The sequence below is a fragment of the Chiloscyllium punctatum genome, chromosome 1 (genome assembly GCF_047496795.1).
Source record: "Chiloscyllium punctatum isolate Juve2018m chromosome 1, sChiPun1.3, whole genome shotgun sequence".
NCBI classification, from domain to species: Eukaryota; Metazoa; Chordata; class Chondrichthyes; order Orectolobiformes; family Hemiscylliidae; genus Chiloscyllium; species Chiloscyllium punctatum.
In genome coordinates this window covers 130,825,732-130,842,356 of record NC_092739.1, presented here as the reverse complement: position 1 = coordinate 130,842,356, position 16,625 = coordinate 130,825,732, and the positions used below count along the sequence as shown (strand labels likewise).

The 16,625-nt window shown below is 41.2% G+C and overlaps 1 protein-coding gene across 2 annotated transcripts in view; it reads left to right on the top strand.

Annotated features, from left to right (window-relative positions):
• dcc (DCC netrin 1 receptor) overlaps positions 1–14,834 on the top strand; it is a 1,336,447-nt gene extending 1,321,613 nt beyond the window's left edge. For both annotated transcript variants that reach the window (XM_072574203.1, XM_072574193.1), the window contains exons 28-29: positions 5,676–5,815; positions 6,552–14,834. In XM_072574203.1, coding sequence (XP_072430304.1) covers positions 5,676–5,815; positions 6,552–6,641 — 230 coding nt within the window. In that variant the 3' untranslated portion in view covers positions 6,642–14,834. The remainder of the gene's footprint in view (positions 1–5,675; positions 5,816–6,551) is intronic.
• Positions 14,835–16,625: the final 1,791 nt, after the last annotated feature.

Here is a 16,625-nt window from a genome sequence, read left to right as displayed (position 1 = left end):
GCATTTCCAGCACCACATTTTTCGACTCTAGAATACCATCTGGTTCACAAAAGTCCTTTTGGGAAAGAAACCAACCATTCTTACCTAGTCTGATTTGCATGTTACTCCAATTCATCCTTGCCATTGACTGCCGTAGTCATAGTAACTTTTGATAATCTCCACATTGGTGATCTTGATCAGGCTTATTGTTTGAGTGTCAGTAATTGGGTACAACTTAAATGCAGCTAATCACAATATACAGATATAGGTATATTTTATGCTCTGTGGAATCACAGGCATAATTTCTGGTGACATAGCCCAAGAAATTCTGGCACCTGTGATTTTTTTCCATCCTTGCAGGAATCTTATTGCATATGAATTTCCATGCTGGTTACTACAGCCTGTATTACTAAATGCATTTGATGCAAAAAGTTTAACTTGATATTTTGTTAAGACCTAAATTGCTCTTAATCAGAATTGCGATTTCCCATTTGTCACAGCATGCTGTGCCTTCAGCCTGCCGATTTGTCATGCATGTACAGAAACACACATTGCAGAAGGAGGATATGAAGTAGGCAGAAGCACTTGTAATTCAATCTTCTTTTTTCTTCAATTCTAATTATATTTTTATGTTTCTTTTTCCTCATAATTTTGTATTTCTTACTCTTCTTGTGTTATTAGAACATGGTCAGGATGCCACAATTAAAATAACACATATGGATTGTGAAAATAAAATTCCCAGGAAACCCACTAGAATTTAAATACTAATGAACAGTTAGTGGGACAGAAATATGATAGGAGAAGAGCATATATGGAAATGGCTTTTAAAAAGCACTCACTGCAGACAGGAAGCAATGTTGCAATATGCCAGCAAATGTTTCTGCTGATCATTGGCATACTTTCTTGGAATGACCAAGGCAATTTGATTCTGCATCTCTGAAATCAGCACCTAACTATACCAGCAGCATACATCCCACTTACTTTGGGCATGGCCATCATAAAGATCTTTCCATGTATGGCCATGGAAACAAAAATCACATACATGTCAAAACGTTGACTGATGGGTGACTTGGCAGACCCAACATTTTGAGCTGGATTTTCATCTCCCAACATGAATCAGATTGGGAAAGCCTGAACTTGGATTTTTATTAAGCCTGAAAAATCAGTTTCCTCCTGCCTTCCTGATCCTACACCACTTTTGTGTAGCCTTTGCATAGATTGAACATGCTTGGGTGCAGCACATTCAACCACTAGTAAAGTTAGATCATATGGGATTCAGGGTGAGCTTGCCAATTGGATATAAAATTGGTTAAACAGTAAGAGATAAAGAGTGATGGTTTTTCATGCTGGAGGCCTGTTACCAATGGTGTTCCATAGGGATCGGTGCTGGGTCCATCTTTGTTTGTCTTTTTTATAAATTATTTAGATGAGAATATGGAAGATATGGTTAGTAAGTTTGTGCATGCCACCAAAATTGGCAGTATAGTGGACAGTGAAGAAGATTATCTCAGGTTGCAAAGAGATCATGATCAATTGGATCAATGGGCTGAGGAGTGGCAGATTGAGTTTAATTTGGATAAATGTGAGGTATTGCATACAGACAAGGGCAGGACTTACACAATTAATGGTAGGACCCTGGATTTCAGGTATATAATTCTTTGAACTTAAAAATGTGTTGCTGGAAAAGCGCAGCAGGTCAGGCAACATCAAAGGAGCAGGAGAATCGACGTTTCGGGCATTTCAGGGGATTTCTTCTTCAGGGCATTTTTAAGCTCTGATGTCCAGCATCTCCAGTCCTCACTTTCTCCTAGTATAATTCTTTGAAGTTTGCATCACATGTAGACAAGGTGGTTAAGAAGGTGTTTAGCATGCTTGCCTTCAGTGCTCAGATTGCTCAGAGTAAAGGAGCTAGGACATCACTTTGAGCTTGTAAAGACATTTGTAAGGCCTCTTCTGTGTTCAGTTTGGATCACCCTGCTATAGGAAGAATATTATTAAGCTGGAGAAGGTTCAGAAAAGATTTACCAGTATGTTGCCGGGAACGGAGTTTTTGAGTTATAAGGAGAGGCTAAATAGGTTGGGACTATTTTCACTGGAGCGCATGAGATTGAGAAGCGACCTCACAGAGGTTTATAAAAACATGAGGAGTATTGATAAGGTGAATGGCAGGTGTATTTTCCCTTAGGTGGGGGATTTTAAGACAAGGTGACATATTTTTAAGGTGAGAAGAGAAAGATTTTTAAAAATCATGAGGGGCATCTTTTTGGCCAGAGAGTGGTTCATGTGTGGAATGCACTTCCAGAGGAAGTAGTGGAAATGGGAATAGTTACAAACTTTAAAAGACATTTAGGTAAGTACAGGAATAAGAAATGTTTGGAGGGATGTAGGCCAAGGTGGGGCTACTTTAGTCTGGAATTATGGTCAGCATGGACTGGTTGGAACTGAAAGGTCTGTTTCCATGATGACTTCTTCCAAGGTCTGGATTCCCTTTTTGAGGACTACAAGAACATGATTTTTTCTCCCACATGTGATTTTAAGGTAGCAGTCTGGATTTTGTACATTCTGAAGAAAAAATGTCCCTCCTTAGAGTGTCAATGGCCAATGGCCTGCTGAGAAGTTGGGACATTCTGAAACCTAAATATTAAATATGAAGACACTTCCAAAATTTCACCTTTCAATATTGTAATCGGAATTTGTTTTTAATGCAGTGATGTATCACAAGGATCTAATGTGCAAATGTAAACTTACCTTTACATTGATCAACGTTCAGTAACTGTTATTATAAATTAACCTACATGTCCAAAAGAAACATGCTGTCATGTTTTGTGCTGTGGCTTAAATCAACAGACAACACTGAAAGTTAAAACCACCCTGCTTTGAAATTTGAAAGAAATTTCTGCATGGTCCGCTGTCCAGTTTTTAACAGGCACTCTGCATTGAAAGAGAAATGAAACAACATTCTTCTTTGTCAGCCTACAGAAATGTAGCTGGAGACATTGTAACACCAGCTGTGGCCATTATGAATGCTTGGCAAGGTTTCAAAATTTGTTGGCTTCAGTTCAGCAGGCATCTATTGATTATTGATTTGACTTATTATTAGCACACATACTGAGACAGAGTGAAAAGTACTGTTTTGCACACTAACCAGATGGAGGCAGATACAATTACAACACATAAAAGGCATCTGGTTGGGTATATAAATAGGAAGGGTTTAGAGAGAAATGGGCCAAACAGAGCCATAGATTCATAGAGATGTACAACATGGAAACAGATCCTTCGGTCGAACTCCTCCATGCCGACCAAATATCATAAACTAATCTAGTTCCATTTGCCAGCACTTGGCTCATATCCCTCTAAACCCTTCCTATTCATATACCCATCCTGATGCCTTTTAAATGTTGTAATTGTACCAGCCTCCACCACTTCCTCTAGCAGCTCATTCCATACATGTACCACCCACTGCATGAAAACGTTGCCCCTTAGGTCCCTTTTAAATCATTCCCCTCTCACTCTAAACCAATGCCCTCTAGTTCTGGAGTCCCCCACCCCAAGGAAAAGACCTTGCCTATTTACCCTATCCATGCCCCTCATGATTTTATAAACCTCTATGAGGTCACCCAGCCTGTTCAGCCCCAGCCTGTTCAGCCTCTCCCTGTAGCTCAGATCCTCCAACCCTGGCAGCATCCTTGTAAGTCTTTTCTGAACCCTTTCAAGTTTCACAACATCCTTCCGATAGGAAGGAGACTAGAATTGCATGCAATATTCCAAAAGTGGCCTAACCACCCTCCTGTACAACTGCAACATGACCTCCCAACTCCTGTACTCAATACTCTGACCAATAAAGGAAAGCATACCCAACGCCTTCGTCACTATCCTATCTACCTGCCACTCTACTTTCAAGGAGCTATGAACCTGCACTCCAAGATCTTTGTTCAGCAACACTCCCGGGGATCTGAGCATTAAGTGTATAAGCCCTGCTAAGGTTTGCTTTCCCAAAATGCAGCACCTCACTTTTATCTAAATTAAACTCCATATGTCCCTCCTCAGCCCATTGGCCCATCTGATCAAGATTGCATTATACTCTGAGGTAACCTCCTTCGCGGTCCACTGCATCTCCAATTTTGGTGTCATTTGCAAATTTACGAACCGTACCTCCTATGTTCACATCCATATCATTTATATAAATGACGAAGAGAGTGGACCCAGCACCGATCCTTGTGGCACACCATTGGTCACAGGCCTCCAGTTTGAAAAGCAACGTTTCACCACCACCCTCTGTCTTCTACTTTGAATCTAGTTCTTTATCCAAGTGGCTAGTTCTCCTTGAGATCTAACCTTGCTAACCAGTCTCCCACAGTCTCCCATTGTCGAACAATGCAAGCAAACGGGACTAAATTAGTTGAGGGTATCTGGTCGGCATGGATAAGTTGGACTGAAGAGCTTGTTTCCATGCCGTACGTTTCAATGACTTGGTAAATCGTACCTTATGTAAATACTTCAGAGTCATAGTTCAGAATGCAGAATATTGTGTTGCAGCTACAGAGAAGGTGCAGAGAAATATCACCTTTGATACATGAGAGGTCAATTTAAAAGTCTTATAAAAGAAGACTTGAAGCTTCAAATAAGCTGAAAACAGTTAAACATCTTTAATGCATCTTTTTCTCTGACAAGCAATGACAGCAACTTTTATAATCATGGTTGTTTCCCCACTGGAGTTGTTTTCTTTCCTAGCATGAATGACAGGTGTTTGAGTTAAGTTTTTAAAAAGATTTTTCGACAGTTAAATGTTATTTCAATAATTTAAGATGATTTCTATTGCTTTTACATTACTTCTGAGGACTGCACATAGTGACAATTGTATCATTGAATATGGAGGACACAGAGGAGGGGTATGGAGTTGGTGACTTGCAAAATCATCGGGGTGGTTAAAGGTTGAAAAGTGAGAATTAGACAGATTTTAAACCAGCTTGGGAGCTGGGCTGTTTGTTGGAGAACTGAAGCATGCCTTCTAACCAGCCTAACTTTACACTTGCACCCCTCACACATTCCATCATTTGTGATTTTAACCTGCCCAGTGTATCCTTGAGCTGGCAGGTCAAGATCTGTTTTCAGAAATGCATGAGAATCTCGAGCACATCATTTTGATCAATCTGAATGTGTAGAATAGGAAGCAGAAAAGATCCTAGCCCTTTCTTTCAGGTACCGAGAATAAAGCTTAGTCATCTTCTGCCCACCTTCCACTGTGAGAGCCCCATGGGACAAGCCCTGAAGCCATCCCCAAAACTGGCCTGGTCTCAGTGGGTGCCAATTGTGTCTTGTGATTTTCCATTGGGCAGGTAGATGTGCAGGTTAAGGTGATGGGGTGTCTTCAGGTTCCAATCATGGGCTTTTAATTGAGCTGTGTCCAGCCGAGCTACCTCCTTCTGCTACATGTGTATCTGTGAAGTACTCTGGAATGACAAACAGAGCGAAAACTCCACAATCCACCTCCTGTGGGAGTGTCTATCCCCACTTCATCCAGGTTTGTGTGCTCTGCTGATCCCTCACTTAAACATTTTGCAGCTTCCAGTTCTAATTGGGATACTTTACAAGCCTGACTTTGTGTGTGCAGTTGTTTATACAATTATATTGACTGACTGGCAATTGAGGATTACATGTCATCTAACTGTAGCCTTTTTTGTGACTTTTGATCGCAGGTTCTAATCTTACGCTGAGTCATGGTAAGACGGCCTCACTGGGACTGGCTGGAAAAGCGAGATCTCCGCTGCTTCCTGTTTCCGTCCCAACAGCCCCAGAGGTCACAGAGGAGAGCCACAGGACAGAGGATCATTCTAATGTAAGGTCAATAGAATTAGTTACATTTTGAAAGCAAAACAACTGATGCTGGAAGACAAAAATAGTGACATTGTTGCTTCACATGTTGGTAGCATTTGCCCCTCTTAAAAATACAGTTGATATCAGCATACTGTCAGAAGGATGACATTTCTCTGTGGCTGCTTTTATTCATAGAATACAATAGAGACAGATTTAACAATATCAGGCAAGCAGGGATACAGTATGTGATGGACATTTGTTTAGCAGACAAGGCTATAAATTGAGTGCTTCTTTCCTGTTCAGTCAGAGTTTAAAAACACTGTCACATTTCAAGTATAGATATTTCATGTTACTGAGGCTCCCAATTGCCAATTTACTTGGAATCCACATTAAACATCTGGATCACCCAAAGTGATATCTCCATTCACTAGCCAAGATGTCACCATCCAACTTGCCATTGTTCAATATTCCCTATGTTTAATATTTTGTATAAAACAGTATCTAGGATAGATCTGAAAATGTAATTTTAAAAAAGCCTAAAATGATGAATAGTACAGATCCTCTTTTCATCTCATATCATGCTATAATTTGAGTTTAGAACTGAGTTGCACTCTGAGAGTAATAAGTAAACAACAGTATTTCAAATAGTTCTGACAGGTTTTGTTTTGGGGAAAGTCTTTCGTTGTACTGTTTTATCTTTTCCACATTTCAGAATGTCTGCACAGTGTAAAACGTGGCTATCATGTTTCCTCATTCAGGTGTATGAGCAAGATGACTTGAGTGAGCAAATGGCCAGTCTGGAGGGCCTAATGAAGCAGCTGAATGCCATCACAGGTTCGGCATTCTAACCACCACCACCACCCGCTAGAGACAAATCAACCAGGAGCCAGGCACTATGCCAGTATTTACCGACTGACCTTGGGACACCTAGTGTGCCCCCTTCTTCAACAACTTACAGTTCAAACAAGAAAATTCCTCAAAAATACATTGTTCTGTTGGCAACTATTCCATTGTTCATCTGTATATACATACTGTTTTAGAGTAATGCACTGGAATTTTGTTAGTGACTGGTTGAACATTTCACTTGCAACTAGGCCACTCTTCCAGAGAGTATGCGAGTTTTGAACAAGATTAAGGGTGAACGGTCGACATGGGGTTGAGAGGGAGTGGGATGGGGGATGGGGGGAGAGGGGGCTGGAATTACATTAGCAGTAAATTGGAGTTGGTGAGCATGCTCTGTCAGTGCATTTCAGGAAAATGCTTCTTCCACAACATGGACAGTCAAATGCATGTAGAGTGGAGTTTATAAACACACTCCATTGGTGATCTAATTCAGCTTGTGGGAAGAAAAACCATGGTGTTTAGATGGGTCTCAAGATTCTTGCTGGCCATGTACAATTAGGGAAGAAACAGGACAATTTCATACTAGCCCCTAAATGTTGGTTGCTAAAAAAAAAAGTTGTGTTAGGGAAGTGTTAATGTGAGACAGTACTTTAAATTATTCACTCAGTTAGGCAGCTTATATTTAAAAATTCCATCCAGAGAACAGCCTGAGACAGTATCATTAAATACACACTGCAGGCGATAAGGAATCAAAACTTCTGCTCAACTTCGTTGTGTGTGTTTGTGGTCCTGTTTAAAATGAAACCATCATGGATGTTTTATTGATCTTTCAAGAAACCAATTGTTTTTCTCCTGCTTATTTAATAAGAGTGAAAGTAATTAACATGGCAGATGTAGCACAATGTTCAGATTTTTGGAGCACCCTTGGCTAAATTATCTTAATGGGGACATGTTGTTCGATATATGTCCGTGATGGATTCATTATTCAAATGCAGATTCTTTGAGGATTAATTATGCTTGCTACGTAATTTGATCACAAAATTGTAACCATCAAAGTTTTGGCAATTTTTTTAGTCTATCTAATTGGATCATTTTGTGTGCCAAGCATTTGAGGTTGTGGATTTACTGTGGGAATTGTGAGGCTAAGAATCATAGCAGACCCATGGTTTGGCATGTCAGCATCTTGTCAACTGTTACAGTTCCTCTCATGTGTTGCTGCTATATGTTGCTTGCTTTGATCTGTAAGAAAGAGCAGCAATGCATAAACTGTAAAACCATGTTTTGTTTGTCTGGGTTTCACTAAATCTGATCCCATCATCTATATCAAAATACATCCCTCAAACAATGTTGCCTTGTCAGTGAATCAACCTTTTGTCAGAATCACATATCCGTGACCTCACGAGTTTCAGTGAAATATCATAACCTGATGGAATAAAAAACAAGAAAGATGCTTTGAATCAATAAAGTTGCTAAGAGAGAAATCAGTTAAAGCTGTAGCTGTTAGAAGTGTTTAGACTACTGGAGCACCCAGGCCAAATTAGCTTAATGGCAGCAAAAGATGCATATTCTAATTCTTGTTATAATTAGGTATTGGCTGTGATGGGTTCGTTATTTAACTCGGATAGGAGAGACGTCACTGCAGCTGCCTCAGTGGGAAGGATGGGAATGAAGTTGGAATCAAGGCTGACACTTGCTGTGGATAACAAAAGTAGAAAAAGGGCCAGTGGCATGAAGGGACAAAGAAGCAAGAAATCATGAGGCAAGGGTATCGGAGGTCTTCCAATATGCAGGATTTGCAACAGGCTGTATCATCTCAACCGGATAATGGAGGAGCGTGTGAGGAAGCTACATCATCTATTCTTGCAAAAACTGGAAACACACAAGACTATCTAGAACTGTGAACTTCTGTATTGATGACTGTTTTCAGGCTGTGACAGGTGATGTTAGCAATTTTGGTTTGTTTTTTCTGCCCCTGTGATTATCAATCCAATGATTGATGTCCTCTTTCGAAAGGAGACAACACTTTCCCAGGGGAGACTGCTGTTCAGAGGGAGAAAGCTGTCAGATTACATTGCTGGATTTCTTCAGGTTCAAGACCACACTGTCTGCACACACACCACTTTATGTTGTACCAGTTGAAAAGCGGCAACGTATACTCAGTAAAGCCAGCAACATTTCATCACTGGAAGGGGTTCCCTTCATTGAATATTCACTATTTCATGACCAGAGGCTGCAAACAAAATACCTCTGAGCCCAATTTCCAAATCATATAATCCCTATAGAGTGGAAATAGGCCATTTGGCCCATCAAGTCCACACAAACCACCTGGACAGCATCCCATCCAGACCCACCAAGACCCTATCCCTGTATCTCCACATTTCCCCTGGCCAATCCACGTAGCCTGCACACTCCTAGACAGTATGGACAACATAGCATGGCCAATCCACTGAACCTGCACATCTTTGGACTGTAGGAGGAAACTAGAACACCCAGAGAGGATCCACACAGTCACAGGGAGAATGTGCAAAGTCCACACAGTCACCCAAGGGTGAATTGAACCTGAGTCCCTGGCAATGTGAGGCAGCAGTGCTAACCACTGTGCCACCCTGGCAGATAGGACTTATGATAGGACTTCAACATTCCATAATATTCTTTGCCTGCCAACCAGCTCAATGGCTCCCTCATTGCAGACAAGGATATCCCTTCTGCAGCTGGGTGAAGTACCTGGCAGGAACCTGAATACAAATACAGAAGCCTGTGCATTGAGCCCACAAGAACAAGAGTCTCCAAATGAACAAACCTGAAGCTCTCAAGCAAAGGTCCTTGGACTAAAGCAATGGTGTGTTGCAGTTATAGCCCTGGACCAATGTCCTAATTTGTAATCATTATACATTATTCCACTATACTATTAATGTGGAAAATCAGTTTCATGCAGCAAGTGGCTAGGGCCCAGGATTCACTGCCTGAGAGTGTAGTGGAAGTAGGTTTGATTAGAGTCTTACAGCTCAGAAACAGAACTTTCGGTCTAACTTGTCCAAGCCGACCAGACACCCCAATCTGGCTTAGTCCAATTAGACATTTGGAGGTCAGTTAGTTTGTTCCTTTTCATATAACTATGTGCACAGTTACAGAGGGAAGGCAGAAGAATGACATGAGGAGAGATGCTCATTTGGAGAGCCAATGCAAACGCAATGGTCTGAATGTTATCCTTTTGCACAATCCTGTGATTCTACATCCAGGACTTTCTGACTGTGCACTGACATTTAGACCTCTCTACACTTTAAAGTGCATGTGACGTGAATCTCTGAGTAGGTTCTTGAGGTAACATCAAGTGACAGAGTTCTTCTAGCCAAAATGCACATATATCAGCTGAAATGGAAGTTAGGTCCAAGGATTAATATTTTTTTAAAGTCTGAGACAAGTGTATTAAGTGAAAAAATGTATCTGATGATCGTTAGTCAGCTCATTAGGAGCTAGGCAACTTTCAGAAAATCACAGGCCTCGATACTGGTAACCTGATGCTTCAGAAGCTGCTGGCCAATCTAGTCAAAGTCAAGATTAGAGTGGTGCTGGAAAAGCACAGCAGGTCAGGCAGCATCCAAGGAGCAGGAAAATCGACATTTCAGGCAGGAGCCCTTCATCAGGAAACATCGATGTGCTGCTAGTACGTGAAAAGTGGCATAGGTGCAAGGAGGTGAACTCAATAACTAACAATGTAGTGAGTAAGAGGCGCAGAGTGCAGCAGAAAGGGGAGTGTTGATCATTGGGGAAGAGACTGGTTCAGTGTGCTGCCACTTTAGGTTACACAGGGTTATTGTGCTGGAGTACTAGTAGATAGGAGTGAAGAATTTTATCTTATCATCTTGGTCATGACATTAATTTTTCTGTATTTCAAGCGATGCAGAAAATGATGTAGGGTGATGACTCTGTCATCAACCAACTCTGCTAACTATCCCATCTGGTGCCAAGCAGCTCCTCTGGTTATTTTGGGTCCATGAAATCTTGCCCTGATGTATTGCAAAGTTGCCTGAGGAATGCCTGATGTCCATAGCTCTGATACGAAAACTATTACTGTTATTTCCCTGGTTCAACCCATAGGAAGAACGACAAGTGGCAGTCTGACTAAATCCAAGCCCAGATCAATTTCTATGCTTATGGGTATGATGAATCTTACCCATAAGCAGAAAAATAACAATAATCTAACTAGTCTCTTGCTGCCTTGTTCTGGAATATTTGGAAAATCTGGCTGTAACATAGTTCATTGATAAATACTACTGCCTAGTACAGATAGAACCTTGCCATATAAAGGTAGACTGAAATTTAGATCTAGCATGAAATTTTGAAGTAGGCATCTGACCTATAGAAGATCAGACCAGTAACGTTGTGACTTTGTTTTCTGTTAACCACAAGCACTGTTTTAGATCATTGACAAAAGTGTCTTGTAAAATATAACGTTGCAACAATTCACTTTTCAGAATAATTTTCAATGTTACTTGTCAATTAACTTACTGTTGAAGGTTGTCGAAACTTCCATTGACAAGTTATCCAAAATACTCCACGGGACAGGAGTGCTGAGTTGGAAGAATGGTAAAATGTTGCTGGAGAGCAGCAGACCAGAGCTACACAGTGAAGATGTGACAGTTGCATAATGTCATGGAGTTGTAGGGAAAAGGGAGTGTGTCATAGTTATTGTCAAACATTAAACTAACCAGGTTACAGTCCAGCATTGGATAATTACATGTAGAATAAAGAGGAATTTGGCTTGATGAGCTGGATGGCTTCTTTTCATTTTGCTGTTTCTTATGTTCTGATATTCATTTGTGGTCAATTGACATGTCTGACATTCCTCAGCTAGGAGAAGAGATATTGCACTGTAAAAAGGGCTTTGTGGTCCAGCAAGTGTGCAGGACCACAAAGCACTCAGGGTCAGTAAAGATGACAATTCTAAAATTAAAATGTTGCTCAATTGGGAGCCATTGTAAGTTAATAAGAAACAAATAACAAATTTTTTTGGAAAAACCCAGCAGGTCTGGCAACATCTGTGAAGAGAAATCAGAGCTAACATTTTGGGTCCAGTGACTCTTTTTCAGAACAATTCTGAAACATTAACTCTTCTTTCTCTCCACAGGGGCTGATAGATCTGTTGAGTTTTTGTAGCAATTTCTGATCTTGTTTCTGATTTCCAGTATCTGCAGTTTTAGGAAGTAAGGTGGGAATGAATGAAGGCTTTCAGCAGCAGATGATTTGAGACAATAACAGAGTTACAGTGTTGGAAATAGTTGATATGGAGAATATACAAGGTCAGAAGCTCATAGGATCACAGGATGACAAAATTGTTACAGCACAGAAGGATGCCAATCAATCCATTGTGTCTGCATCAGCTCTTCAAGCGAGTATTGTTGCCGAGTGTTAGTCTACACAAACTCAGCTTCGAATCAGGTATGGGAAAACGTGAGGACCGCAGATGCTGATGAAGAGCTTATGCTTGAAACATCAACTCTCCTGCTCCTCAGATGCTGCCTGATCGGCTGTGTTTTTCCAGTGCCACCCCTTTTGACTCTGAATCAGAGATGGCCTGGTTAACAGACTGGTTTAGTCCAAGACATTTGCCAAGAGAGGAATGAAGGTGGTAGCTAAGGAACAGAGTTTGAAGACAATACTTCAGTCTTATAAATTGGAAGAAGTTTATGGAGATGCAGTCGTGGTTACCAGATTGAAGAGTCTACTAATTTAGCAACAGAGAGGTCATGATGGGCTGCATCTGAGAGGCAACATCATATATATGAGAAATCCAACTCTTTGCATTTGAAAGAGGTTGTTGAAGGCCAGCATGGAGATGAGAATTAAGAGCAGGCTAAGAATAGATCCATGTGAGACATCAGGAGTAGGGGTTCAGGAGCAGAAAGAGAAGTTGATACTCTGGGCTATGATTTGATAGACAAGAATGGAGTCAGGCAAGGCCAGTCTTAACTGAATGGCAGTAGAGAGGTGTTTGAGGATGTTAGTGTGTGTCAAAAGCTGCAGTCAGGTTAAGAATGACAAGGAGGGAGAGTTCACCTTTTTCACAGTCTTATCAAATGTAAAATTGGGTCTTTGATTAGAGCCATTCTAGATTTGTGACAGGGAAGAAACCTGACTGGATGGATTCCAGAAAAAGATTGATATTAATTAGGGAGGCAATAAGATGGTCAAGATGTTTGGAGTGGAAAGGGTGCATGGATATGGGACAGTAGTGTTCAAAGAGGATGGAGTGGGGGTTGATTTATTGAGAGGTTTAATGATGATAATAGATTTAAAAGAGACTGGTACAATACCTGAAAACAGAGTACTGTTTACAATATCAGCTAACTTAGGAATGAGGAGGTGAACCTAGGTATTCAGCAAGTTAATGGGAATAGGGGTCACAGCCAAGGTGAGCTTGGAGAGAGCATGAGTGGAGTCAGGAGAGAAAATGGAGAAAGATGTGAGTTCAAAACTTGGGAAAAGGGAATTGGCCTGGTGGAAGGGTGATGATATAATGGAAACTAATTAGATTTTAGTGACAAAGAAATCAGTGCCCTACATTTATTATTGGAGGCAAGGGTGGAGGAAAAGGGAGTGGGGGTGCATGGGGGACTATTTAATAGACTAGTTGGTAGTCAAGAAAAGAAGCTAGGGGTTGTCTTTGTATTCTACTGTTCTCAAACAGTGTGGAGTTTTAGCAGAGAGGGCAGGTCTCAGTCAAGCTTAATCAAGCCAGATCCAGCAGTCGGTGGCTAAATCAATTCTATACCAAACCCTGCATCCCTTGTACTTACACTGAGATGACAATGACAGCAGCGGAAATAGTCAAGGTATAAGGGAGTAGTGGATTTATTAGTGATGAGGCTGTCAAAGCTGAGTAGAAATGAGTTGTGATTATGAAATATAGATTGAAGAGCCTGAGAAGATTTTCTTTCCTACCAATCCTGTACTAAAAATTAAATTGCTTCATATTTATATAGGAACATAACTATAGGATGATAAGGCCATTCAACACATTTTGTCTACTCTGTCAGGTGGTGCAAAATATCCTTGTTGATAAATATAAAATATTCTCAGCCCCACACACCTCCTCCCAGTTTTTGGACTATAGTAAGGTCTGTTGTATACCCGTTTTTCATTGGCTAATACACCATTTTTGACATCTGCAATCTCATGGTCCACTGTTGTTTGTTAGCTTTAGGCACCTGGCTCTAAATATTTTATTCCCAAGCTCTTTGCTGGAAATGTTTAGTAGCTGGTGAACCCGTAAACCCTGTAATACAGGTTTCTGGCATGTGTAACATGTTACAAATTATTGTAAGGGTTAGGACTGTCCCATAAGAAACCTTCCTGTTAATTGAATGTAAGAAAACTACTGACTCTGAATGTCTGGGAGTGAAATACAGCAAGAGCAGTTAGTTAGAGTTATTTTTCTTGTTGAACATACTGGACAGTGTAAGTGATATTTTAGGAACAAAACCTTATTTGGCCATGACTCACAACAACAGGTTCCAAATCCCTGCTTCTTGATGCTATTGGCAATTTTGTACATCCTTTGATAGGTCATTTCTGATTAGTAACAAAAATCTTTATGATCGTGGCTATATAATAAACGTGCGAAACTTCTAGTATTTGCCATTTAATTTTCTAATGCAGTTGACTCAGTGGCAATTCCATTTTTATTTTTGCCAAAAATATCACATTTTTATTTGCAAGTGCAACCATGTCCAATTTGAACAGTGAGAGCTTTAAAATGAATATAGAGTGGACTAAAGGTAATTTCCTGACTTAGGTGGCCTCACAGTGCAGATTATTCTGTCATAATGCACGTTTCATCAATGCAAATTCACTGTAAAGCAATTAATAAATTTGGGATACTGCTTCTACAGCATGACTTTTTAAAACATGTGTTGGCTGTAACGCAGTTACATCACCCACACTAAACACTGTTTATAAAGCACATTTCTTCTATAATACAGGGTTGCCCAAGAAGGCAACCATCGCATTATGGAAGAACTGATTGTACAGATTTCTCGGAGAAAGTGAGGGCTGCAGATGCTGGAGATCAGATTTGAGAGTGTGATGCTGGAAAAACTCAGCAGGTCAGGCAGCATCCAAGGAGCAGGAGAATTAATGTTTAGTGCATAGGCCCTTAATTAGGAATGAAGCTTGTGAGCCAAGGGGGTAGAGAGATAAATGGGGGGTAGGTGTGGGGCTGGGGGGGAGGTAGCTGCGAGTGCAATAGGTAGATGGGGGTGGGCTAAAGGGTGATAGGCCAGAGAGGAGGGTGGAGCAGATGGGTGGGAAGGAAGCTGGACAAGAAGGACAGGTCATGAGGGTAGTGTCAAGTTAGAAGGTTGAATCTGGGATAAGGTGGGCCTGCTTATGCGTTACAGAGAGCACATGATACTGTCTCAACTATTCCAATTATAAACCAAAGTAGTGGATTTAATAAAGGCAGCAAGGGTCTTGCCTGCCAGATTGAGAGCTGATTGGAGCCCAGCACTGCCCTTTTTCAAGAAGTTCCATTGGATTATGGGGCCAGTCAGGCACTTAACAACTGGATTAGTGGTGCTGAAAGAGCACAGCAGTTCAGGCAGCATCCAATGAGCAGCGAAATCGACGTTCCTGATAAAGGGCTTTTGCCCGAAACGTCAATTTCGCTGCTCGTTGGATGCTGCCTGAACTGCTGTGCTCTTCCAGCACCACTAATCCAGTATTTGGTTTCCAGCATCTGCAGTTATTGTTTTTACCTCTACATTTAACAACGGTGAACCTTCCCCAGCATCAAGGAGGGCGTGGAAGGGGGAGAAGCTGCAGGCATCACCTTTGATCAGTAGCACCATTGGGCAGGCTGATGCAGTCCAGCCACCTGACGCCGAGGATTATTACTGAACCCAGAAGTGAATGATGACAGGAGTATAGTCCTTAGGAGAAGGAATAGGCTATTTGACCCATCGAGGCTGGTCTACCAATCAATGAATTTATAACTAATCTGGTTGTGGTCTCTGCTTCACTTTCCTCTCTGCATCCCATTGCCATTGACTCCCTTCACTACCAAAAGTCTACATAAAAATGAACCAGTTCACATTTCCTCATGTTGTACTCCATCTGCCAATCTTTTGCCATCCATTGAACTTGTCTATATCCCTTTGCAGATCCAGCACTTGACAATTTACTACTGAACCTATCTTGGCATCTTCCATAAATTTCGATACCAGAAATCAGTGCCACCATTTAAGTCATTGATCCAGACTGGAAACAGTGTTGAGGAAGGTGGGACACTGACTGGGTTTCACTGGGATAGGTGCGTAAGTGGCAGGAGGGGCAGTTTCAACAGCCACAAAATCCCAACCCCCACCAAATGTTCAGATCTTTTCAGTTACTGAGTGCCTTTGAACAAGAAACCTCCCTCCCCCAAAACTTTAGATGCCCATAAACAACGCTACATGGTTTTGTTTCTCATGCTCCCCACATGGCAGTATCCCACTCACCGCTCTGCTCCGATCAGCGGTGGAAGCATAAGGCAAGTAGACAGTAATCGACTATTCAAGGGTCATAGATGGCAGGACAGAAAGACTGTCTGCATGGTTTTGGGATAGTGTAGGGAGACAAGTTAAGAATAGTTCACAGGTTGGTGCAACATCAAGGGCTAAAGGGCCTGTTCTGCGCTGTATTGTTCTATGTTCTATGCTCTATGCTTGCCACTGACTTAATGGGAAGATAGTTTGGCCCCTATCTATCATCCTTCCATCTAAGTAAAAGCTCCTGCCTCCCTGCAACCAAACACATGAGTTGTGAGGGCATTGAACACAGCCCAAAAAGCAGAGATAAAATAATAGTGACATTTCTGAATTATTGATTGTCTCATCTTACAACAACTGTTGTAAAATATATCAAGAAAATCTCTGAAATGTGTTATTTTGTGAATTGACTTCAGCCTGATCTAGCCTTATGCTTTCAGTAAATCATATAAAGACAGAAGC